General features: G+C 62.0%; 3 protein-coding genes and 1 long non-coding RNA gene across 7 annotated transcripts; 2 read left to right on the plus strand and 2 right to left on the minus strand.

Annotated features, from left to right (window-relative positions):
* The first annotated feature begins 40 nt into the window (after window positions 1–40).
* LOC137751080 (sphingomyelin phosphodiesterase 5-like) lies at window positions 41–3447 on the plus strand. The gene is given in 10 exon segments (XM_068525501.1): window positions 41–101; window positions 1312–2163; window positions 2166–2230; window positions 2308–2374; window positions 2655–2795; window positions 2863–2925; window positions 2994–3116; window positions 3171–3236; window positions 3306–3385; window positions 3433–3447. Coding segments are annotated over 10 exon segments (1533 nt in total).
* Window positions 3445–13330, minus strand: OPLAH (5-oxoprolinase, ATP-hydrolysing). Of its 3 annotated transcripts, XM_068526100.1 has the most exons (27): window positions 13172–13329; window positions 12459–12682; window positions 12192–12383; window positions 11590–11689; window positions 11386–11509; window positions 11105–11300; window positions 10857–11022; window positions 10611–10749; window positions 10463–10530; window positions 10069–10334; window positions 9860–9972; window positions 9598–9768; window positions 9299–9436; window positions 9069–9207; window positions 8835–8947; window positions 8477–8628; window positions 7793–7953; window positions 7613–7714; window positions 7367–7541; window positions 5532–5716; window positions 5262–5408; window positions 5042–5176; window positions 4705–4854; window positions 4420–4577; window positions 4167–4327; window positions 3905–4002; window positions 3445–3656 (listed from the first exon to the last, which is right to left on the minus strand). In XM_068526100.1, exons 2-27 carry the CDS (start codon window positions 12627–12629, stop codon window positions 3510–3512), a joined length of 3867 nt encoding a protein of 1288 aa, XP_068382201.1. In that variant the 5' UTR covers window positions 12630–12682; window positions 13172–13329; the 3' UTR covers window positions 3445–3509. The 3 variants fall into 3 exon arrangements, 2 of the variants coding, with proteins under 2 accessions (XP_068382201.1, XP_068382202.1); XM_068526101.1 differs by having other exon boundaries at window positions 5262–5716; window positions 11105–11689; window positions 13172–13270; XR_011070816.1 differs by lacking the exons at window positions 3445–3656; window positions 3905–4002; window positions 4167–4327 and having other exon boundaries at window positions 4491–4577; window positions 5008–5176; window positions 13172–13330.
* On the plus strand, window positions 13201–17938 carry LOC137751549 (uncharacterized). 2 transcript variants are annotated; one of them, XR_011070834.1, is made up of 4 exons: window positions 13201–13645; window positions 15737–15866; window positions 17124–17330; window positions 17850–17938. It is a non-coding gene; the product is annotated as an uncharacterized lncRNA (long non-coding RNA). The 2 variants fall into 2 exon arrangements; XR_011070835.1 differs by lacking the exon at window positions 13201–13645 and adding an exon at window positions 13659–13821.
* On the minus strand, window positions 14215–14752 carry LOC137751545 (speriolin-like). Its single transcript, XM_068526218.1, has one exon. It carries the CDS (start codon window positions 14750–14752, stop codon window positions 14393–14395), a length of 360 nt encoding a protein of 119 aa, XP_068382319.1. The 3' UTR covers window positions 14215–14392.
* Window positions 17939–23673: the final 5735 nt, after the last annotated feature.

Raw genomic sequence — 23673 nt, forward strand, 5'->3', positions numbered from 1 at the left:
AGCAGAGGGCCTGCCTGAAGAAGGGGAGGAGGTGGTGGGGATGCGGACCCCAGCCAAGGAGGCTCTGGAAGCACCGCTGCCTGCCAGCCTGAGGACCGCAAGTGAACAGAGGAGCCCCTGGGTCTGGGTTCAAACAGGGGAATCATGTCAGCAACCAGCAAGGGGTGCAGAGGAGAGGGGGTGTAGGGCGTGCTGGGGTGCTCTGGCCCCAGAGCTCCCTGCCTTCTTGCTCCCCTCACTCCCAGGCCTGCTACTTCAGGAGATGAAGCCAGACCCCTGGGAAAGGCAGGGAAGGCCTCTGCGTATAGATATGTTAGAGAGCTATACATACAGACCTTCTAGCTCTGTCTGCTGAGAAGGCTTAGCAATACGACAAACCCGTAGCAACGAGCACACCCAGCACCAGATCTTGATTTGTAAAGGGGATCAGGGATTTCTGGAAAACTGGGGGCTGGCGGGGGAGAGCAGAAGCCCCTTCTCCTCCATGTCTGTAGGTGTGAAGGGCAGCCCTGGCCCAAACTTCAGAACAATTTAAGAGACAACCTTAAGAGCTCTAGGAACTGGTTCACAGCTCGAATTAGGAAGGTGGAGGGCAGGGCAGCGCCTGAGCAAGCGCGAGGCAGCTCGGTCCTGGGATGCAACAGAGCGGGTGCAAGAGGGATCCGCGGATGGGGAGCTGGCTTCCACCTGTTTCGCGTGCCCCCGTGGCCCGGCCTGCTGCGCAGAGCCGAACCAACGGCCCTTCCCCCAGATTGGAAGCTTCTTGGGGAAGGGTCACAGAGCCGCCTCCACTGTGGGCTCTGCCGGGCGCTGAGCCGGTGGCTGGTTAGGCCTCTCCGAGTCCGCCCCTTCCTCGGACTGGGGGAAGCAGGTCGGGGTTGGGTAGATCCCGCAGTCTGGGCAGCGGGAGCGCCGGGGCCATTTCACTCTGACTTGCGGGAGGAGGGAGAGGCGGATGCAGCGCGCAGCGCGCTCCACTCCCTGTCGTTGCGCCGGCCCGCAATAAAAAGTGTCGCCCTCCACTTGGTGTGGGCTGCACCCAGAAGTTGCTCCCATCGGGCGGGTCTGGGGGTTCTCCCAGCGGCTTTCAGAGGAGGGCGGGGCGAGAAGGATCTGGGGCGGGACCAGGGTCTCTTTCGCTTCCCCTTTTGTTCTCCAACCGCCGCCGAGATTCCGCGCGGGTGAGGAGAGGGCGGCTTCCCGGGTGGCTCCGCCTGTGCCCATACCCCCACGCTCGCGGGGTCTCAGCGCCTTGCCGGCTCCGCGCACAAGTTGTGCCACGTGGCCCTGACCCCTGTGACTCCCCTGCAGCTCCCGGGCACGCACGAACGAGTCGACTCGCACGCTGGAAGCCAGTGAGTCGTCGGAGAGACTTGCTACCAAGAGCCCCGCGCGCCACGCCATCCCCGCCCGACTGGCCCCCGACGCCCTGCGCCCTACGGCCCTCGCCCTTCCCGCACCCTGTGCTGCACGCTCTCCCCGGCCTGGCCCGCGCGCTACTTTTCCCGGCCTACTGGGCCCTGGACCAGCTGCTGGGCTGCTGGGCGCCGGCCGCACGCCCAAGCGACCAGATCTGGCTGAGCGCCGCAGCGGGCGCCGGAGCGGCTCTGCTGCTGCTGCTTCTTGTCGGCCCGCCTCTGGCGCTGCCGGACCTGCTGCTCTGGCTGCTGCTGCAAGCCTGGCGCCGTCGCTTTTGCTACCAGCCCCCTCCGCAGTGCGGGGCGCCCCCCACGCCCTGGCGCCCCCCAACTGAGCCCGCGCGCAGCTTCAGCTTCTTCAGCGCCAACCTGTGCCTGATCCCCGACGGGCTGGCGCGCTTCAGCAACTTGCCGCACAGCCAGCGGCGGGCCGAGACCGTGGGCGCCGTGCTGCTCGCCGGCCTGCGGCATTCGCCCTATGGGGCTACCGGCTGCAGTTCGACAGTGCAGGGGATGCCGTGCGGGGTGCTGATAGGCGCCATGCCAGCGAGTCTGGACTTCACGTGCCTGCAGGAGCTGTTCGATCTTCGCGCAGAGCGACGCCTGTTGAGCCGCCTGGCACCCAATCTGGGCCCGGTGTCGTACGACGTGGGCACATTCGGCCTGCAGCCCAGGCTACACCTGAAGCTGCTGGGCAGCGGGCTGCTGCTGGCCTCGCGCTACCCGCTGCTACGCGCAGCCTTGCAGTCCTTCCTCACGCACGTCGCGAGGATGCGCTGGCCTCCAAGGGACTACTTTCTGCACAGGTGCCCGCCCACCGGCCGCGGCGCTCCGGCTCCCGGGAGGGGGCGGGGCATGGGGTCGAACGCGCGAAGATCCCCAAGCGCAGCTGGGCATCCCGGACGGGCGCCGCATCGTGGGCTTCCTGCACTGCATGCATTTGCATGCGCCGAGCAGTGAGCCCGACTGGCTGCTCGTAGGCTCGTGGGCGGGCCGCCCCCTCTCACTCTCTCTGCGCAGAGTCCCAACCCTTGTCTGCGCCTCCCCTCCCCCCACCGTTTATTCACTGCCCCAGGCGCCGCCAGTCCCTTCGAGTGCCGGTGGGCTCACAGATCGGGACCGGGCGGGCCGGGGGAAGGTGCGGGCGCAGCTGGGTGTCCAGGAGGCAGAATGGCACCTCGGACTGAGCCTTCCTTCCCTCCCCGTCCCTCCCCTCCAACCCACCCCGCCCCGTAGAGGACGGGCTCCTGCGCCGCAAACAGCTGACGCTGTTGCTGGACTGGGCCGAGCGGTCCGAGGTTGAGAGCCGCCAAAGTAACGAGGCCGTGGCCTTCAGTGTGCGCCTGGGTGACCTAAACTTCGACACCTGCTCGCTTAGCTGAGAGGAGGCTGGGGCGGGGGGGGGGCGGGCGGCCCCGCCCACCGAGCGCCGGCCTCTCCGCAGACCACGCGCAGGAGCCGGCGCACCAGCTGTTCAGCCGCTTCCGGGACCCCTGCCGGCTGGGGACGCGCCGGGGCGCGGGGGCGGGCGGACCTAGGGCGGGCTCGCGGGCCGAGGCTCCCACTGATACCGCCCTTGCCCGCCCTCCTCAGGAACGCGGCTGAGCATCTCCAATCGCCGCCACTCCGTGGCCTACTCCGCGGAGATGCTGAGGGGAGTGGCCACCTGGGGGCCAGGCAACGCCCAGAAGGAGGGCTGCCCTGACCTTGCTGACGCCGCCACCCTCCTCAGGGCCTTGGAGCAGGGGGAAGGGCGCCGCCGGCGCCTGGACTACGTCACCTACCGGGGAGGACCCGGGGGCATTCTGAGCCCAGGAAGTGCCAGAGCTCAGGGTGCTGGGCCTGCTGGCGCTGGGGCGACTCCTCAGCCTGACTCCTGCCCCCAAGAGGTGGAACAGGTGACTTTCAGCACCGCCCTGGCGGGGCTTACGGACCACCTGGCTGTGGGACTTCCAAGCCCTCCTAAGGCAGGTACGGAGGAGACAGGTGCCAGCACGGGTGGAAAGACAGACAGGGACGCAGAACGTGAGCCTGGCCAGCCGCCACTGGAACAGGACGTCTTCAGGGATCTTTATTGTACGGGGCCCTCCCTCACACAGTCTCCTGGGCCCTGCGGTACTCATAGACGCTGCCCCGCTCAGGGAAGGCTTTGGGCTGCAGCAGCAACGCCGGCAGTGGGGCGGGGTCCTCTGGGTCCCCATAGCCCCCGCCGCCTGGTGTGTGGAGACAGAACACATCCTGTGGGGCAGAAGGGAGGTTCAGCCTGGGAGTGGGCTCTGCCTGTCCGCTGCCGCAATCCCACCCCCGGTGGGGCAGTGCATCCACAGCAGCCAGCTGGGACCCCAGAGAGCCGGTCTGCGGCCCCCATCCTTCAGGAGCCAAATTAAACTCCGTCTCTAGTTACTTCTGCAACTCCATTCACTCTGTGGGATGAGGGCAGCTGGGGGTGGGGGCGGGGATGGGACAGGCCAGGCCGCAATCCTTACCCCGGGGCACACGGGCACCGAGGTCTTCCCACCCAGATTCACTGTCCGGCCGTCCTTCCGGATCAGTAGGTTTAGGCCACGGGTTCCGGGCTCACCCCCTGCAAGAAGAGGCAAGGTGGGGGTGGCCCAGGAGGCAAGGAAGTGAGAGACATGGGGGGCTGGTGGGGGAACAGGGGGGTAGATGGGACAGGAGGTGGGTGGGGAACTGATGGCCGTGATGGGGGAGACTGGGCTGGGGGGAGAGGGGAAGGCAGCCGCTTACCCATAAGGCCGTAAGGCTGGAAGGCGCGGCGCTCGGTCAGCACCGACAGTAGCGCCTCCTCACGAAAAAGCAGCTCGCGGATAACACCATCGCCGCCCCGGAAGCGGCCGCGCCCCCCAGACCCCAGTCTCAGCTCGAAGCGGCGCAGGATAACTGGGTACCTGCGCGGGGCCAGGGGCTCAGCCCAGCCCACCCCGCCCCCGCTCCACCCCAGGCCCCGCTCCTCAGCCCCACCCCTTCCTGCACCGCTCACCTGCTCTCCAGGATCTCGGGGTCGGTGATGCGCGTGTTGGTCATGTGGCTGTGCACGCCGCTGCGCCCATGCCAGCCGGGGCCCGCGCCCGCGCCGCCCGCCACCGTCTCGTAGTAGCCCATGTGGGCGTTGCCCAAGGTCACGTTGTTCATGCAGCCCTGGCAGGGGCAAGTGGCCGCTGCGCTGGCTGGGGGTGCGTCCCCTCTCTGCCGGTCGCAGCCCGCAGCCCTCCCCCCACCCCCCGCCCCCAGCAGCCCCAGAGCTGTGCCCACCGGCCCACCACACCTGGGAAGCTGCGCAGGCCCCGAAGGCCCCCAGGATGACGTCCACCACCCGCTGCGACGTAAGCACGTTGCCGCCCACCACCGCCGCCTCTGGGGACGGGTCCAGGATGGAGCCCTTAGGGATCACAACACGCACCGGTGCCAGGCAGCCCTGTGGGGAGAGGGGCCAGCGCTCAAGAACAGTTGGGAGGTACACCACCCGCTTCCCCCAGGCCCACCTGGGGGATCAGTCCCTAGGATCAGTCCGACCTTGGGCTGACCTAGCCCCAGGCTCCCTCAGGGTGACATGGGGCTTGGGGTTGACCTGCTGTCCGTGTGCACAGCACACCCTTGTGCACCTGGTTGAGTGGAATGTCGCAGCCGACCAGACAGCGAAGGCAGTAGATGAGCGCAGACAGCGTGATGGCCCGAGGCGCGTTGAGGTTGCCGAACACCTCGGGCCCCGTGCCGCTGAAATCAAACACCGCGCTACCCTGCCCACCAGAGAGGAGGGGAGAAGTCAGCAGCCAGGTGGCCACGGCCCTGATGCCTGGGGAGATCCTTCCTCCCAAGACTGACCTGACTCAGGTTGATCTGCACTCGGAGTCGGATGGGAGAACCGTCGTCCATGTGGTCCTCTGCAGACACCTCCAGGGGCAGGCCTCGGGCCTGCCGGGAGGTTCCAAAGGCCCGAAGCATGTCTCGCACAGCTAGCTCAGCGTTTGCCTGGTGGGAAGTACGTTCAGTAACGGCCACGCCACCTTCCAGGTGGGCCAGGTGCCCCCCACCTCCGTCCACCTGCCTGGGGCAGGCACAGAGCTGCCCGCTTGCTCCTTCCCCCAGGCCCACCTGAATATGGCCCATGTAGGCCTGCACCACATCCAGACCATACTGCCCAATGAGCTCGCCCACCAGCTGGATGCCCTTCTGGTTGGCTGCCACCTGGGCACGCAGATCTGACAGGTTGTCATGCAGGTTCCGTGTTCCGCTGCAGCCTGGAATCTTGCCTGGTGCCCGCAGGGCTTCAGTTACCGCTGAATGAATGGGATCGCCACTGAGCCACTCTCAAAGTCCCAGGGCCACCTGGTGCCCTGCTCCACACCTGCTGTACTTCTGCTGGGGCACTGCAGGGACCACATGTTGGCCCATCACTGGCTCCCCACTACCCTGCTGGCTCTCCCAGGTCCCTGAAAACCCCCAGCTTCCCCCCATCAGCTACTGAACCTTCTTCCCACACCCCAATCCCCCAGGGCACCCTAGGACGGGACAAGCAGCTTTGACCATGACCATGATCTCATGTGGGCTGGAGGTACCTGGGGCAGGGGGCAGGGCAGGGGGCAGGTTCCCTCAGCAAACTCTCCTCCCTCCTTCATTCCTCCTGCCCTACCTCCCCACCACCTGGCCCACACTCTCCAGCCTTTTCTGGGCCCCCCTCCACTCCCAGCAGGAAAAACCACTTCCCTTAACCCTCCCACACTCACACTGCCCTCAGCCCTGGGGCCCCGAACTCACCGCCACAGCCAGTCGTTTTGAAAGAGCGCCAGCATGGCTGCCTGTGCGCCCCGCCACCGCCCCCAAAAGATCTGGACAAGGCCTCCACCTCGGGCAAGCAGTACAGGTTCTGGACCCATGGACCACTCCCTGCTTCGGGAAAGCTCCCCTCCTGAGTCTGGATCAGGGTCCTCTCAGGCTCCCTGGCCACTGGGTCCTCTGCCACATGCCTGCACAGGTCCCTCAGTGATCCCTGCCCTCTGCCCCCACCCCATACTGACCAAGGGAGCAGCCAGGCCTCAGTCACTCTCTTCGTGTTCTCAGCACCCACAGCAGCCCATGGCTCTGCTCCCCCACCTTCCACCCCGCCCACATCACCTATTCTCACTCTGGGATGCCCCCAAGGCTCTCAGACCCCTGCAGCCTCACACCAGCTGACCCTGACCCCCAGGTCCCACTGCAGCTTCTGCCCCACCTTCCTGGCAACTGCAGTGCCAGAACCTTCATCCTACAGCTGCCCAACTCCCACCAGTTACCAACCTCACCTCCAAAACACCCTCGCCGTTGCTTCCCGGTGTGAGGCTCAGCATCATCCGGGGCGAGTGTAGCTGCCCCCACCCCACTCCCCCTGCCTGGCCTGCAGGACCCTCCATGCCCGGGACCCTCCATGCGCCCTGCACGTAGGCAGGGGACTTGCCTGGTGCACAGACAGCTCAGGCCCAGCTGAAGCCCTTCACAGCCGCCCGGCCACCCCACTGCCCAGTGACTGACCCAGGCCCAGGAAAGCTCTCCGAGAGCATGCAGCCCCTGGCCGCTGGTGCTGCCGTGTCTCTGCAGCCCCCAGACCCAGTGCAAACCCAGTGCAAATCATAAACGCCATGAGCAGCCACCCACCTTAAAATAGGCTCCTCCCCCTCCTGCACCCAATCCCTTGGGTATCCTGGCCAGCTGCCCACCCCCAAACCTTCCAGGCCTTCTTGGGCCCAGGCAGAGCTCAGCTCAGCTGGTCTGATCACCTCTGAGAGGCGATCTGCAACCACCCTGGGGGGTCACCGCCCAGCTCCCTCAGCCTGGAGGCCGGCCTAGGCCAGGGTGGAGGGGGTCAGTGGGGGCTGCATCCCCGTGTCCGGCCCAGCCTGGCTGCAGGAAGCGGCCAGGTGTTTCAGCCCCACCCCAGACCCGTTCCCACTCACCCTCCTCCTGGAAGACACCCGCCTGGACAAGTCTGAAGGACAGAAAGACGGCGCCCTCCTGCTGCAGGGTGGTGGAGTGGGGGGGCATGGAGCCCGGTGTGATGCCCCCAATGTCCGCGTGGTGCCCGCGGCTGGCCACGTAGAACACAGGCCGCGTCTGACCCGGCCAAAACACCTAGGGGTGAGGGCAACGGTCAGGGGCACCGGCAGCCCTACAACCAAAGGTACCTGGGCAGCGACCCTCACCGGTGTGATGACGGTCAGGTCTGGCAGGTGGCTGCCCCCCGCGCTGGGGTGGTTGCTCAGCAGCACGTCGCCGGGATGGAGGTCAGCCCCCAAGTGCTGGATCTGAAGCCAGGAGACAGGTGCAGAGTCAGGAGGGGGCCGGCGCGAGGGGTGGGGGGCAGGGAGAGGGGCCCGCCGAACCTGGAACTGCACCGTCTCCTGCATGGCGCCCAGGTGCACGGGGATGTGAGGGGCGTTGGAGACCAGCCCTCCGTCGGGCCCAAAGAGGGCACAGGAGAAGTCCAGGCGCTCCTTGATGTTGGTGGAGATGGCCGTGCGCTGCAGGATGCGGCCCATCTGCTCTGGGGACACAGAGTGACCAGATGCCCGCTGGCCCCACCCCATCCACAGAGCATTCCCGGGGTATGGAGAGACAGGGCCCACCGCCTTCAAGGCCTCCGAGTCCCGGACCCAGGACCCGAAGCGGGTGATGGTCCACCTAGACACAGTGAGGCCATGGCCAAGCCACATCTTGCTCATGTGAAGGACACCCCCTTCCTCCCCAGCCCTGCCCGGCGCCCCCATCAACCCTACGCCCTGCTTCGTACATTAAGAAACTGATGCGCGAGGCACAGGCTTCGGAGCCTGGGTTCACTGTGCAGAGCCCAGATCACACGGTGCTGGGAGGAGAAAAGCGCCCACCCTGCCCAAGGCCTGCAGTGCAGCGGGCTGTGCCATCCCAGGGCCAGGGCCACACTGCCTGCACCACCGCAGGAGGGCTTCCGCTTCTGCCCCTTCCCCCGGGTCACGCTTTCTCTCTGCACACCCCTGCCGGGCACGCCGCAGGGAGCAGGGCAGGGGAGCAGGATGGTGGAAGCCACTCACCAGCGATGCTCATGAAGCGGTGGGAGAAGATGGACAGGTGGATGGGGTCGAGCTGGGCACCCACCGTGCTGGGGACCTCAGCCCCCACGGAGATGCGGATGTCCCCAGTCTCAGTCACCTCTGCCTGGCAGCCTGGCTCCACCAGGATGGTACTGGGGGCAGGGAGCAGAGGGGCTGCAGGAGCCAGGCCACACACCCCTCCCAACCAGGGACCCCCTGTGCCCAGGCCCAGAAACAGCCCAACCATGAAGGGACCCCAGAGTCCTTCAGACTCCTGCAGTCTGGGCCAGAGAACCCCCCGCCAGGGCCCCACAGGTCACCCCAGCCCCGGCAGCCGTGGCCCTGGCCCTCACCCCACCTGTTGCTGTCAATGATGAGGCAGGGCCCCTGCAGCTTGTGCCCATCGCCCAGCTCGCCCAACAGGTACACGGGGGTCTCCTGGTAGCCCCCCTCGAAGTAGCAACGGGTCATCTGAGGAGGGTGTCAGGTGAGCGAAGTTCCTAGGGCCGGGGCCCTCCCTGCGTCTCCCCCTCCACACCTGTCCCCGTGTCCCAGTGGGTGTGGGCGGACGGGCACAGGCAGGGCCACCAACCTTGTCTACCCGGGGAGGCCCACTCTGGGCTTTCGGGACGAACTCGAGGCGAAGGCCACTGTGGCCAGTGCCCCTCACCCGCACGTCGTCCACCACCACTGGCCGCTCAGGGATGGTGAAGCCAAACTCCCTCATGTACCTGCACACCCGGAGGTCCCGGAGAGCCATCAGGGCGGGCAGCCAGGCCGGCGGGCCCCGGCCAGGGCGCCCAAGACGCGGAGCTCACATACCTCTCGACAAAGCCTGCCCCAAAGTCGCCCGCTCTGGGTGAGCAGGCAGTGGCTGGGTGCTGGTGGGCGGACACCATCAGGGCGCAGTCCGTGCCCTGGTAGCGCAGGTGCAGGAAGCTCTCAGTGCTGATCTGGGCCCTGCAACGGTGACAGGCAGGGCACTCGCACAGGGTACCCTTGAGGACACCTAGTCCAGCCCTCCCTGACTGCCGCCGAAGAGGCCCCAAGTGAAGCGGCTAGGATGTGGCAGGCCCTCGTGGCAGGCCCTCCACCTGGCCCGGCAGCCCCCGGAGCCCCACCTGGGGAAGCCCTGGGCCCGCAGGGCATCCACACACTGCTCCTCCAGGCGGCTCAGCCTCTGGTCCAGCTGCACAAAGGTCTCGGGAGCATAGGGCAGGGAGCAGGGCTCCTGCGCCTCGTGTACCACGTCTGCCAGGGCCAGCCCCAGTGCTGACAGCAGCCCACTATGCCTAGGGGGACAGGGACCGCGCAGCGAAAGGGTGGGGTGCCTCCCAAAGTGGCCCCCCAGCCCCAGGACACACGCACCACACCCAGACACACCTATGAATGTGCACGGTGTCCATGCCCAGGGCCCGGGCGATGGCGCAAGCGTGCTGCCCACCAGCTCCCCCAAAGCAAGCCAGCACGTGGGCCGAGGGGTCGTGGCCTCGTGCCTGGAGAGCCAGAGGGGGATCAGTGGCCTACCCTGCCCCGCCCGGCCCTCTCCCATCCTGCCCCCCACCCCTGGGCGAGGGCGAAGGCGGCTGTACCTGCGTGAGCGCACGGATGGGCCGGCACATGGCCTCGTTGGCCACACGCACAAACCCCATGGCCACCTCCTCCAGGCTCAGTGGGGAGGCCGGACAAGGCCCGTTGGTCAGGAAGCTGTTGACCTCAGTGGCCACAGCCTCCAGGGCCTTTCGGGACGCCTCCAGGGACAGTGGCTGGTCCTCTCCCGGCCCAAAAATGCGGGGGAAGGAGGCAGGCAGCAGGCGACCCAGGACCAGATTAGCATCCGTCACGGTCACAGGGCCTCCTGGGAGGTGTGCACGGTGTGGGGCTGGAGGTGAGTGCCGGGAGCGGGCAGTGGGGGTGGGGCTGGAGGGGTCGGCTGGGCCTGGGCCGTGTGGGAAGGGGATTGGCAGAGCACGTGCCAGCTCTTACCTTTGCGGTAGCACGCGGGGCCAGGGTGGGCTCCTGCAGACTCTGGCCCCACCACGAAGAGGCCTGACCTTTGGAGAGGGGAACTGGAGGTGGAGGCGGGTTGGGAGGCAGGGCTGGGGGTCCCGCCCAGGTGCGGGATGGGGCTGACCTGAAGAAGAGGCGGGAGCCCCCACCAGCTGCCACGGTGTTGATGTCCAGCTGGGGGGCCTGGAGGGTGACACCAGCTGTGCTGGCCTCGAAGACGTGCTCAAATTCGCCAGCATAGCGGCTCACGTCGGTAGACGTGCCTGGTGGGAGGCGGGGTGGTAAGGAGTCATCCCACAGACCTGGATGCCTGACATTGCCCAGCCTGGCATCTGAGGCTCCCCCGGACCCCACCCTCGGGCCCTCATACCTCCCATGTCAAAGCCGATGACAGGATGGCCACCCTCCACCCGGTAGGTGGTGGCTGAGTAACCAACCACGCCGCCAGCAGGGCCCGAGAGCACAGCGCGGGAGCCACTGAAGGAGTCCACGGGCGCCAGGCCACCATCGGAGCGCATGAACAGCACCTGCACGTCCTGTGGGCGGGCAGGGGGGCAGTGAGGGGCGGGGCGGCGCAGGGCGGGGATGGCCAGGGGCGGGCAGGCGTGGGGGCCTCACCTTGAGCTGACCCTGGAAGCCACGGCGGAAGCCCTGCACGTAGCGCTGGATGGTGGGTGTGAGGTAGGCATCAGCGCAGGCAGTGTGCCCCCGAGGCACGATGCGCACCATGGGCATGGCCTCCGAGGACAGCGACACGTGTGTGAAGCCCAGCTCCCGGGCCAGGGCGCCCACCTGCTGCTCGTGCTGGGCCCACCTACGATGACGTCCGAGTGCCGCTGAGCTACCCGCCCGCCCGCTGGCCCACCCGCCGCCCGTGCCCCCAGCCAGCCCACACTCACGTGTATGAGTGCATGAGCACCACGGCCAGGCTGCGGATGCCTCGGGACAGGAGCCCCTCCAGCTTCCCTCGCAGGCCCCCCAGGTCCACAGGCTGCTGCACCTCCAGCAGGTCCCCTGTGCGGCCTGCAGGGAAGCCCGCCGCTGCCCCGTCAAAGGCCCATCTGGGCCTGCTGCCCTGCGCCCCAACACTCGGGCATCCGTACCTTTCACAGGCGTCCCAGCACCCGGCTCCCCTCGATACAGCACCACACGCTCGTCCACTTCCAGCACCTCCTCATACAGCATCTCGGGCATGGGCACGGCCTGAGGGCAGGCAGAGGCTCAGAGGAGGCCCAGGCCTGAGGGTCCCTGCTGGGGCCCTGCATGGGTGGGGCAATGCAAGCGAGGGAATGTGTCCCAACAGGCCAGTCCACATGCCCAGGAGACACCGTGAGACAGGGTGACACAGTCAGAGCGGGTGGCCCCAGGAAGGCCCACCCAGGGGGTGGCTCTCTGCCCCCAGGCCTCTGAGTGCAGCCAACTGCCCCACCCCCACAAAAGCAGCTCCTTCCCAGAACCCAGCAGTGGGGGTGAGGGTCAGGGTCCAAGACAGGGCGGAGCGGCAGACAGGCACAGGACAACACGTGACCAGTCAGGGCTAGGGGGACGCAGCGTCCCACTACGAGTGCCCGGAGCCTCCTCTCTATCAGCTGGTGGCCTTGGGCTGGCACTGACCCTTCCAAGGACCGCTCTCCCGAGGGGCCACGGCACTCCAGGGAAAACGTGCGCTGCAGAGCTGGCCTCCTGCTGGCGTGGATGAACTCACCAGGTCAAAGAGGTCTTCACGGGCCTGGGTGCCCACATGCAGCAGGTCTCGGAAGCCGCGAGTCACCAGCAGTGCCACCCGCTCCCCGCGCCGTTCCAGCAGTGCGTTGGTAGCTACCGTGGTGCCCATGCGGATGCTGGCGATGCGACTGGTGTCCAGCGGCCGGTCCCGCGGCAACAGCATGCCCCCCTCCTGGGAACCACGTGGTCAGCCATCAGGCCTCTGGCCCCAAGGTTCCTCCCCACCCCACCACTCTGCCCTGGCCACCTGCTCCAGGATGCGGCGGATGCCCTCGGTGGGTGCGTCCACATAGTTGGCGGGGTCTTCTGAGAGCAGCTTTAAGACCCTCACGTGCCCCCCTGGGCACTGGGCAAAGACATCTGTGAAGGTGCCTCCACGGTCGATGGCAAAATGGAAGCGCCCCTCCGGTCTGCCCATGGTGATGGGGCTGGAGTCCAGCAGCGACTCTTCAGCCGGCAGTCCTGGGAGCACTGGACAGAGGCAGTGGGTCAGCAGGGAGGCCTGGGGGTCATCCACAGGCGGGCAGCCCTGGGCAGAGCTGGGATGGGGAGAAGACAGGGATTCCATGCCCATGAGGGGCCCTGGGTGGAGCCAGAGCTGGGCAAGTCCGGCAGGGCCTAATGACCCCCACTCCCCAGTTTCAGTGCGCAGGCTTGCAAGGGACCCCAGGGCCTGGAGCAGGCCTTTCAAAGGAGGAGGCGTGGCGGGAGCCCTCGGGCTGGGGTTTCTGGGCCCTTAAGCACGAAGAGGCACGTGGGTTGGGGGCAGGTGAGGAAAGGCCCACTTCCCAACGGCTCGACCTTGGAGCAGAGGCCGAGAGGGACACGGGGACGGGGCGGAGCCTGTGCAGACGACGGGGCGGGGCCGGGGCCGGGAGGCGAAGGGGAGCGGGCGGTGGGGACGAGTGGGGGCCGTGGGTGCGGACAGGGGAGCGGGGAGGATCCTGGCGCGGGACCCACCTGGCCTGTCGGCTCCGGTCGCTCGCCGTCCGTTCGGCCGCACTAGCTCCGGGCCCTGCCCGCGCCCGCCCCCAGCCCGGAAGCGGCGCCCGCCCCGGAGCTAGTGCGACTGGTCCCGGCGCGCCGGGCTCTCCGGTTGCGTCAGGCTCGGGTGGCCCGGAGCCGCCCCCTCCCTCGGCCGCGAGCTGCCCGGAGGACTGCGGGGCGGGGCCGGAGCTGGGCCGCGGGCGGCAGGCGTCTCCATCCCGATCCCCGGCGGGGCGGCGCTGTGCCGGCGCAGCCCCACCCCGCGGCCTGGCCCCCGGGCACCTGGTCTCTGCGGCCGCCCGGCCCTGCGCCGGTCCGGAGCTCGCTGAGCGCGGGCGCCCCGGGTACCCTCCTCCAGGTGCCCCGGGGCAGGCGGAGCCGGCTGCCCAGACGACCTCGGACCGCGCCCCCCAGCGTGCGGCGGTTGTGACGGCCCGGGGTGGCGGGGTGGGTGACACGGGAGGGCAGAACTGAGTGGCCCGGCCGGGGGCGGGGGGCAGGGGGCGCCCTGGAGAAACCCCTCACTCCCCGTGGGCGCGCCAGGCGCCGTGGGCTGGGGGCCCTCCACACCGCCCTCCCAGGCCGACAGCGCGACGCTCGGGCTGATATCGCCGGACGCTGTGGTCAGTCTCGGGACCACGGGGCGGGTGGCTGCTCTTCCCCGGCCTGTTTCCCCCGCGAGCTGAAAGCTGCCCGGGTGCCTGCCCAGGCCTCAGGTGGGCTGGAGCTGTGAGGGGCTCCCGCAAAGGAACGGTGGGGGACAGGGGGCTTCCCAAGCAGAGGAACAGCAGGTGAAGGGGCCACCTCACCTCACGGGCCAAGCAGACGGATGGCCAGGCAGGCAGGGACACTGTGCATGCCCTGGCCCCATCCCACCCCAGGCTCTCCCGCTTCCTTGAGCCTTGCTGGCCCTTGAAGCCCGCTTGGTCCCAGGAGGAGAGAGGGAGGTGGGCTGCTGTGAGAGCACAGGGTCTGGGCCGCAACCCAGGCTGCAGCAGGGCTCCCCACGGACTGGTGGCCTCTGGCCGCCTCACATCCTCTGTATGATGGGGGATTAAAGGGCAGCCTCACGGCTCCCTCACTTCAGTCCAGCGCTGCTCTGAGGTCACTCTCTCAGAGATGTCACCTTCTCCCTGCTGCACCCCTAAAAGAGCCCCCCGACTCCATTCCTCGCCCCTTCCTCCACAGCACCTGTCAGCACCTGACAGGACACGGCCCCACGGGAGCAGGAGTTTCTCCCACTTTTCGCTGTCCTGCACGGCTCAACGAGTGCAGCCTGTGGGTCCCTGAGGAGACCCCCACGGCCCTGGCCCACGCACCTCTTTCAGCATCCTTGAACTTGATGGTTCTGCGCCGGGGCAAGCGGGGGCTGGCGGTCACCTCGGCCAGGAGCCCGGAGCTGCAGAAGCTCAGGCTGCTGCCCCGGTTCCTGAGCACCAGCTTCAGCTCCTGGTTCTCCTGGATGAGCTGCACCAGCCGCCGCAGCTCTTGGTTCTCCTGTGCCAGCCGCTGGATCTCCTGCCGCAGGCCCTCGTAGCTGCTGAGGAGGGACATGCTCGGCAGCGGTGGGCGGCAGCTGTCGGCAGCCGGCGGGCTGGCGAGGGGCAGCGGACCCTGCCATTGTGAGGTCAGCGCTGCCCCTCCCCCCACGCCTCAGCCGCATTCCAGGGCTTCAGAGCCAGGGCCCAGCGGTTCCCAGTACCTGGAGCAGGGCGAACTTGACCTCTGACCTCTGGCCCCCTGAGGGTTGAATGACTAGAGGAGCCCAGACCTGCCCCAGGCCTGGAGTCCCCCTAGGAAGCCCCTCCTGGAGGACAGAAGCTTCTGCATCCCAGCCTAGGATGGCGGTGTTGCAGGTAGCGGGGTGCGAGATTCAGGCATCCTTCCCCACCCGTCTGGCCACCCACTGGCCACCAGCTGCCCGTGCCAGGTTGTGGGGCTGGCTGACTGGGCACAGTCCCAGAGGCGGTCGTGGCCAGCACAGCATCTGAAGGGGTCAGGAGGGTGGATGTTTGAGCTGCCCTGAGGGAGGCGGCATGTCTGGCCCAACAGCAAGAGGGAGCTGGACTGCAGAGACTAAGGTGGGTCAGCGCTTGGGGGCGTGGGGTAAGCCAATGAGCACCTTAGGGCAAGGCTGGAGGCAAAGGTGGTCCTGCTGTTGGGGTGGCAGGGAGTGTCATTGTCACGTGGAGGACGAGGTGCCACATTCAGGGCCACAAGCTCAGGGAATGGTGGCGGGGAGGGCAGGGAGCAGGGAGGCCCCAGGAGACACTGAGGACAGCAGGTTCCTGGGGACAGAGGAGCCACCTCAAGGACAACAGTTGGGTTTACACTTAAGATCATATAAAGGACTTCTTTCCTTCACCCAATGTGCCTTCTAATGGGACGGCTCTGTGCAGTTGCCATTATTTTGTGTCATTTCTTCCATTATGATTATTGTTTATTTCACATCATCGTTTCCTTTTTGCGGGTCTGCTGTTTCCAGTTGTTAACCAGTAGTTTTCCTGGGATTTGCATGTCCTTTCCCCACTGCTCCAGGGTGGCACGCTGGCAGGAAGTTCTTACCGGTGCTGAGCGTCCGGGGACAGTCCTGAGAGCGGTGTTCCGGGAGACTGGGGAGCAGCCACACTTAATCTCGATGGAAGTGATGTCAATTTTAATAGTTTCTGTAAGTGGGAAATAATCCTCATTCTAAGGATTATGAAGTAGAGTGTTTACGACAGAACTAGAGATCTTACCCCCAAACAACGACAGGCTCAGGGCAGTCAACTTCCAACTCAGACACTCTCTGGAGGCCAGAGGGTGGACCGTGGTAGGCAGCATTCTAAGAAGGCCCCCAGGTTTTCCTGCCCTGGCACAAGGCAGGTGAAGGGGCCACCTCACCTCACGGGCCAGGCAGACAGATGGCCAGACAGGCAGGGACACACACGCCCTGCATACTTCCAGGACTGTGAGTGCAATGGCTTTTACACCCATGATCGTGTCATGTCACGTGACACAGGTGAGGTATAAAGGGATATTATCCTGGGCGAACCTGGCTTAATCAGGAGATCCCATATAAGGACAGTTTTCTTCCTGGAGGAAGGATGCAAAGCTCCAGAGAGATTCACGCAAGGGAGATTCTCCACTGCTGGGGTGCCATGAGGCAGGACATGTGGGAAGCCCCTAGGACCTGATATATCATAGCCAAAGTATTGAAAGACAAAAAGAAAACTTCAAAAGTCACAAAATAAAAATAACTCATCACATACAAGTGAATACCATAAAATTCACACCTAACTTCTCATCAGAAACAATGAAGGCCAGGAGACAATGGGATGACAAACTCAAATCATTAAAAAACTCAAGCAAGAATCCAATATTTTGGAAAATGATCTTTTGTAAATTAAGGTGAAATAAAGACAGTCCAAAATAAACAAAGAGAGAATCTGTTGTTAGCAGACCTACCTTACAAGAAATACTAAAGAAAGTTCTTCAAGCTGAAAGGAAGTCACATGAAATAGTCATTCAAGTCCAATTGCCCAAATGCAGCCATGCTGCACCCAGACTTGTGACCTACAGAGCTGTGAGTTTACAAGCGGATGTAGTTTTAAGCCACTGCATTTGGGGCAACCTATTACATAGCAGTGGAAACTAGCACAGCCTCCTGTGTTGAAGGAAACACAGGAGCCGATTATACAAGTAGCTGGGTTGCAAAGGAAATGGCATGTGCGCTGTCCCGGGGCAGAATCAGCCTTGAGACCTGGGATGGGAACTTTGAGCGGATACACTTGAATCTTAGGCTGCCAAACTCCCACGAGCCCCTTCCCAGCAGAAGCAGCCCCTCCTTCCTCGCTGGAGGAGCGGGGAGTGGCCTCCCCTGGGCAGTAGGGGGCCGCCGACCACTGCTGCCACTGCAAGTGCACGTGCTGTCTCCCCTCAACAGGTGCATCCAGTTCTCAGTCCTTGGACTCTGAACTGACCTTCTGCCTTATTTTGACCGGAAGAGCATGGTGGAAGTGACAGTGTTCCCGTGCGGAGCCGTGACCTTGAGAGGCCTGGCAGGGGCAGGAGTTCCGGGAGTGACCCTGTCACTCTGGAGATTGTCACTCTGGACTTGCAGCAGTCATTCGTGGAGGTCTACTACTTCTTGGTAAGAAGAGCGGGACCTGCCCCTCCCCGCCCTGCTCTGCATCATGACAGCTCGTCTCCGAGGGGCTGTGGCCAAGAGCACGGGGCACCCCGTGCTCAGCTCCAGCCGAGGGCAGAGGAAGCTGGGAAAGACGAGGCCTCCCCCACAACACCCGCGGGTCGGGGCATCTCTGGGAGGGGCAGGCTCCCACCCGCCCCAGCTCCCCCAGGCCCCGCCGAGCGGTGAGGAGGCGAGGCGGAAGGACTCGTGGCCGAGCAGCTTCCTCGGATGCTGAGTGTGGGGTTGGGGAGGACGGCGGAGACCCTAGTGGTGAGGAATTACTAAGGAGCCCAAACGGGACTTCCCTGGCCGTCCAGTGGTTAAGACTCCCTGCTTCCAATGCAGAGGGCGTGGGTTCAATCCTTGGTCAGGGAGCTTAGATCCCATATGCTGCACTGAGCAGCCAAAAAAAAAAAAAAAGCTCAAACACGTTACCACAAACCCGAAGGCTTAAAACAACAGACATTTATTCTCTTCCAGTTCTAAGGGCCAGAAGTCCAAACTGAGTCATTTGGGCTAAAATCAAGATGTCAGCCAGGACAGTTCCTTCTGGAGGGTCCGGGGGGAATCCGTTCCTTGCTGCGGCCAGCAGTCAGCGCTCCGTGGCTTGTGGCTGCATCACTCCAATCTGCCTCCAAGGTCACCTCTCCTCCACCTCTGCTTCTGCAGCCAAATACCCCTCTGCTTCTACCTTAAAAGGATACTCATGATTACATGTAGGGCCCACCTGGATACTCTAGGACACTCTCTCCTTCTCAAGACCCTTAGCTTAATCATACCTGCAAAGTTCCTTTTGGCATAGAAGGTGACATTCACAGCCTTTGGGAATTAGGACCTGGCTATTCTTCAGCCTGTTACACTGGCTGGACGTGGGGCAGACTTGAAAGTGTTCCTCAGCCGCTGATTCATCAGCAAAGGGCAGCACGTCACTGGCTTGGGAGCTGAAGCACAACCTTTGCCCAGTCGGTGGCTGAACCCTAAGCTATGCTGACTCAGATGCAACTTCTGGGCAGCCAGGCTTAAATATAAGAAGGGGGGGGGGGGACTTCCCTTGTGGCACAGTGGTTAAGAATCCGCCTGCCAATGCAGGGGACACGGGTTCGAGCCCTGGTCCGGGAAGATCCCACATGCCGCGGAGCAACTAAGCCTGTGTGCCACAGCTGCTGAGCCTGTGCTCTGGAGCCCGTGAGCCACAACTACTGAAGCCCACGTGCCTAGAACCCGTGCTCCGCAACAAGAGAAGCCACCGCAAGGAGAAGCCCACGCAGCGCAACAAAGAGTAGCCCCACCTTGCCACAACTAGAGAAAGCCCGTGCGCAGCAACGAAGACCCAGCGCAGCCAAAAATAAATAAATAAATAAATAAATATTTTTAAAAAAAGAAGGGAGGGGGGAGGGGGCCTGAGTAGTGACGTCATAAGCTGCACACTGTGGAGAAACAGACTTCACAGAACTGCTGCAGACAAGCCACTGGACTAATTAACAGCAACAGCAACAAGCCCAAGGAGGGGCCAGCTAAACATAACCCAGAGTTACTACAACAGATCATTTAAAACGTCCCGTTTTCAGCAAAACACCCTGAGACGTGCAGAGAAACAGGACAGGGTGATGGTTGCACAGGAGAGGGATGCAGCAGTCACTGCCCTTGAAGGGCCAGGTTTTGGATTCGTAGACAGAGACATCAAAGCTTCGCTCACACAAAGGCCCATGAAAGGGGTGACTGCAGTGGCAGGTGGTGGCAGGCCCCTCTGCCACTGCAAATACCCCGCCTGCAGCAGCAGAGACCCACAACCTCACTCGCACCCCTTCCACCTGGAGGGGCAGTTATTTGTTCTGCCCCAAACCAGCCCCTATTCTGGACACGGCTTTGCCCTCCCTGACAGCTTCTCTCCCAGCACCTTCATCCCAGGCTTGCCAAACGCCTTACCTCCCGCTGGATGCTGCTGCACACCAAGGACCCATCTGAGAGCCAATGGCCATGGCAATGAGCTCATGACCCCGGGACTCACTGGTCTTCCCAGGTTCCCCATCGGCCTAACAGAATGGAGACAGTCTGTTGAAGGCCCTGCCATGCTTCCAACTGGCTGTTGACCCCTCTTGGGATGGGATGCTTGCTGCTGAGATGCATCTGTGCTGCCTAAGGGGTCTGGGGTCTGGGGACAGATTCACTGCGAAGTCATGAGGCTCAGCTCGGGACTCTTCCAGACCAGGGCCCCAGCAAAGTGTTCACAGGGTCGCACATTTTGTAAAATTTGCAAAAGTACATAATTTAATCACAGTCGGTGAATGCTGTCTCTTCCCACTGCAACCCGCTTTGGTTCATTTCCTCCCCTGCCGCACGGAACGGGGTGGGGGGGCGTCGTGGGCTCCACTCAGGGAGGCTGAGTCGGGAGAGCTTTAGTGTGGTTCTGGGGGAACATTCACTTCCTGGTGTAGTTCAGTTATTGCTGTCATTCTGGTGTAGAAGTGGCTGCCAGGAACACACCCGCCCTCTGTGCTCTGTGTCACTACACATCAAGCTAATGGAATTGGCTAAGGAGTGTCATCAGTTCGAAAACCATCTAAGTTAGTCACAGACAAGGGCCCCCAAAGGCCCTGAAATCTTAGGGCTCATATGTAAAAGAAATTTGATAGAGGTTTTCTCAAATTTAATAATTCTAAAGATTATTTACACAATATTAGCTAAAGGTGCTGTTACCTGAAAACAACTTTTCTCCTAAGCTGTAAGTTATAAAAATAAACTTTGATGGGACTTCCTTGATGGTCCAGTGGGTAAGACTCTGCACTCCCAGTGCAGGGGGCCCAGGTTCGATCCCTGGTCGGGGAACTAGATCCCGCATGCATGCTGCAACTAAGAAGTCAGCATGCTGCAACTAAGAAGCCCGCATGCTGCAACTGAAAAGATCCCATGTGCCACAACGAAGACCCGGCGCAGCCAAAATAAATAAATAAAAATAAATATATTAAATAAAGTAAACTTTGATTAAGCATGTTTGTTAGAGGGGAGACTAAATTATCCTCTATATAGAAGGTGACATCATGAAAGTGTCATCATCTTAAGAGGTGACAGATTTTGCGTCTGAAAAGCACAGGGGAAACATGTTAGAGAAATACGTCAGGAAGTTAACTGATGACGTTATGTTTGTTTCCTGTGTTTTGTGATGTTTGTGATATCAGTCGACTTTAAAAATTTGTGTTGCATGTTGGGATTTCTTTCCTCTATTCACTTAATTTTGTATATATGATTTTGTCCTCTGTTTCTTTTTTTTTAAAAATACTTATTTATTTATTAATAAAATTAGTTGCGGCACACGGGATCTTCATTGTCGCATGTGGGATCTTTAGCTGTGGCATGCGGGATCTAGTTCCCTCACCAGGGATTGAACCTGGGCCCCCTGCATTGGGAGCACAGAGTCTTAACCACTGGCCCACCAGGGAAATCCATGTCCTCTGTTTCTTAAAGAGGGCCCTGAGACTGCTCTCCTTCAGACGATGTTTGCAAAGTTGTGGCGTCTGGGAACCTAGGTTTCAGAAGGGTTCCTACCATTCCCCAACAAGAGTGGCTCACTGAACCTAAACTCTTTGTACAAACAAATATGGTTTATGCTAAACTCCTGCTTTCCTCCCAGGACTCTGGGTACATACCAGGCAGGGGTGCCTACATGACTGTGACCAGCCCCCTATGAAAGCCATAGGCCCTGAGTCTCCAGTGAGCTTCCCTGGTGGCCAGCATTTCACACACATTGTTGCAACTTGTTCCTGGGGGGATGGAGTGTGTCCTGAGCGGTTTCTCAGGGAGAGGACTCTGGAAGCTGGGGCCTGGTTTCCTCTTACTTTGCCCCACCAGTCTTTTCCCTTTGCTGATTTTGATTAACATCCTTTCCCTTGGATCTTGGTCATGAGTACAACTGTATGTGCCGAATTCTATGAGTCCTAGTAAATCACTGAATCCAGGGCTGGTCTTGGGGATCCTCAACACAGCTCCCAAATGTGTATAAGCTTTAGGCCCCCAAACGTGAATCCACCCATGTGTGTACCCTGTGGCTAGAACACAAGGGCCAGAGAACCAAGGGGTTCTCATTCCTGAACAGCCCATCCCCTAAACCAGAGATGCTGCCAGGTTGGAGATCTTAGTTCCTGGGGTGGGGGGGACACTTCCACAAGGGGACACAGTAAGGTTTGCACTGATCTGGAAGGAAAAGCCACCCCCCAGTCACTCTGGGCTCCTTAGGCCCAGAACCAACATTATCCTAATTATCCTGAGCTGCTAGGGCCAACCATGCAATGAGGGCGGGGCACCCGGGGGGCTTCCACCTGCGTCAATGGACTACAGCAATCTTGACCTAGTAAGAACTGGGAGAGTAAGAGCCCACACTGCTGAGGGAAGAAGGCCTGCTCAGTCCAGCTGAAGAGTCGAGGGTGAGGGGATGGAGGATGGCTAGTGGCAGAGAATGATGGCCATCATTCACGGCCTTCGACCAGGCACAGTGGCAGGGCCTCATGCCCCAGTATTCTAGGAGACCACCGCCTTGGAGGGGACGCTCTGCCTAGGACTTAGGCCCAAGCCCACCACAGTACGTCCATTCCACCTGCTCTTCTCATGGCTTGACGCTGAACTGCTCCTATGGCGGGGGTGGGCATGTCCCCTCCCCTTGAGCCTGGCAGACCTTTGTGACTGCCTTGACCCAGAATTTGGCGAGAGTGCCACTACGTGACTTCTGAGGCTAGGTCTTAGAACACCATGCAGGACTTCCCTGGTGGCACAGTGGTTAAGAATCCACCTGCCGGGCTTCCCTGGTGGCACAGTGGTTGGGAGTCCGCCTGCCGATGCAGGGGACACGGGTTCGTGCCCCGGTCTGGGAGGATCCCACATGCCGCGGAGCGGCTAGGCCCGTGAGCCACAACTACTGAGCCTGCGCGTCTGGAGCCTGTGCTCCGCAACAGGAGAGGCCACGACAGTGAGAGGCCCGCGCACCGCGATGAAGAGTGGCCCCCGCTCGCCGCAACTGGAGAAAGCCCTTGCACAGAAACTAAGACCCAACACATCCAAAAAAATAAAAAATAAAAAATAAAAAAAAATTAAAAAAAAGAATCCACCTGCCAATGCGATGCGCGGGACACAGATTCAATCCCTGGTCCAGGAAGATCCCACATGCCGCGGAGCAACAGCTACTGAGCCTGTGCTCTAGAGCCAATGTGCCACAACGACTGAGCCCACGCGCCTAGAGCCCATGTTCCTTAGCAAGAGAAGCCACCGCAGTGAGAAGCCCGCACACCACAAAAAAGAGTAGCCACAACTAGAGAACACCAGCACGCAGCAACAAAGACCCAACGCAGCCAAATAAATAAATAAATAAATAGACAAAGGCTATAAAACAGACACAGAGTTTATTAGAAGCACAGCACATGTGGGAGAGCGCACAGAGAAGCAGTTTATTTACGAGAGAAGCAAAGCAAAGTTACACATCCAGGGAAGAAGATGTGTGGGTGTCCTCCCTAATGAGGAGCGCACCAAAGAGGCAGTTAAATCATTTCTATAGGGGCGGTTTTTCCGGGTCTTTCTTTTCCTCTGGCCAACCATCTTGCTTCATTTCCCACAACTGATTGGACCAGGGCCCTCCCCGACATATGCATGCATCTTTTAGCCAAGATGGATTCCAGCATGAGGGTCTCTGGGAGATTGACAGCACCTATTATGGGATAGTGCCCCCTCCCTTTCTGACCCCTGAAGAGCCTTTCTGTGCATGGGCAGTTGGGGAGGTCTCCTGGACCTCAAGAATGATAGATGTGGTCATCTTGTCTCTTTACTCCAGCAGAGCTCAACTCCTCTCTGCTCCTGCCATTAACTTTTTCCTTGAAAATGTCAGGGGAAGACAAACTCCAATTTACTCAGCTTGACAGATTCCAGCTGCTCAGCCCAGGGGCCCATCTACCTCCTACCTCAATAATACATTTATTTTTTGTTATTTGAAGGCACTAAGGCCTTGCATCAAGAGACAGACAGACACACAACCCCATACAATTCCCTTCTGGAAAGGGTGAGGATCTCTTCACTCTCAAATGGAAAAAGGAGGCCCATTTTATTGCATGTGGGAGCTGGATGTAATGGGGGAGCATGAGAGGACCTGAAAGACACTACGTGCAGGCGGTGCTGGGACACAGGCCTGTGCCCTTTCCTAGGCCCCTGTGAATGTCACCTCCTCTTGGTGAGTGTTGTAACCCTGCTGGTTCATCCTTCCACGTTCAAATCTGAAGAATGCAATCTGGCTTCCTAAGCACTGCAGAGGGGCTGAATAATGCAGCTG

Source organism: Eschrichtius robustus, chromosome 17 (genome assembly GCF_028021215.1).
Source record: "Eschrichtius robustus isolate mEscRob2 chromosome 17, mEscRob2.pri, whole genome shotgun sequence".
Classification (NCBI taxonomy): domain Eukaryota; kingdom Metazoa; phylum Chordata; class Mammalia; order Artiodactyla; family Eschrichtiidae; genus Eschrichtius; species Eschrichtius robustus.

Bases quoted from the DNA above. Each gene is read 5' to 3' on its own strand.
- LOC137751545 (XM_068526218.1), bottom strand. From the start codon at position 14,752: ATGTCCCTCCTCAGCAGCTACGAGGGCCTGCGGCAGGAGATCCAGCGG.
- OPLAH (XM_068526101.1), bottom strand. From the start codon at position 12,629: ATGGGCAGACCGGAGGGGCGCTTCCATTTTGCCATCGACCGTGGAGGC. The intron at 8,948-9,068 runs GTTGGTGGCCCT...CACCCTCCTCAG, and splicing joins GGCCTCCCCGGGTAGACAAG to ATGACCCGTTGCTACTTCGA. The intron at 8,629-8,834 runs GTGGGGTGAGGG...CCCTGCCCCCAG, and splicing joins CTCATCATTGACAGCAACAG to TACCATCCTGGTGGAGCCAG.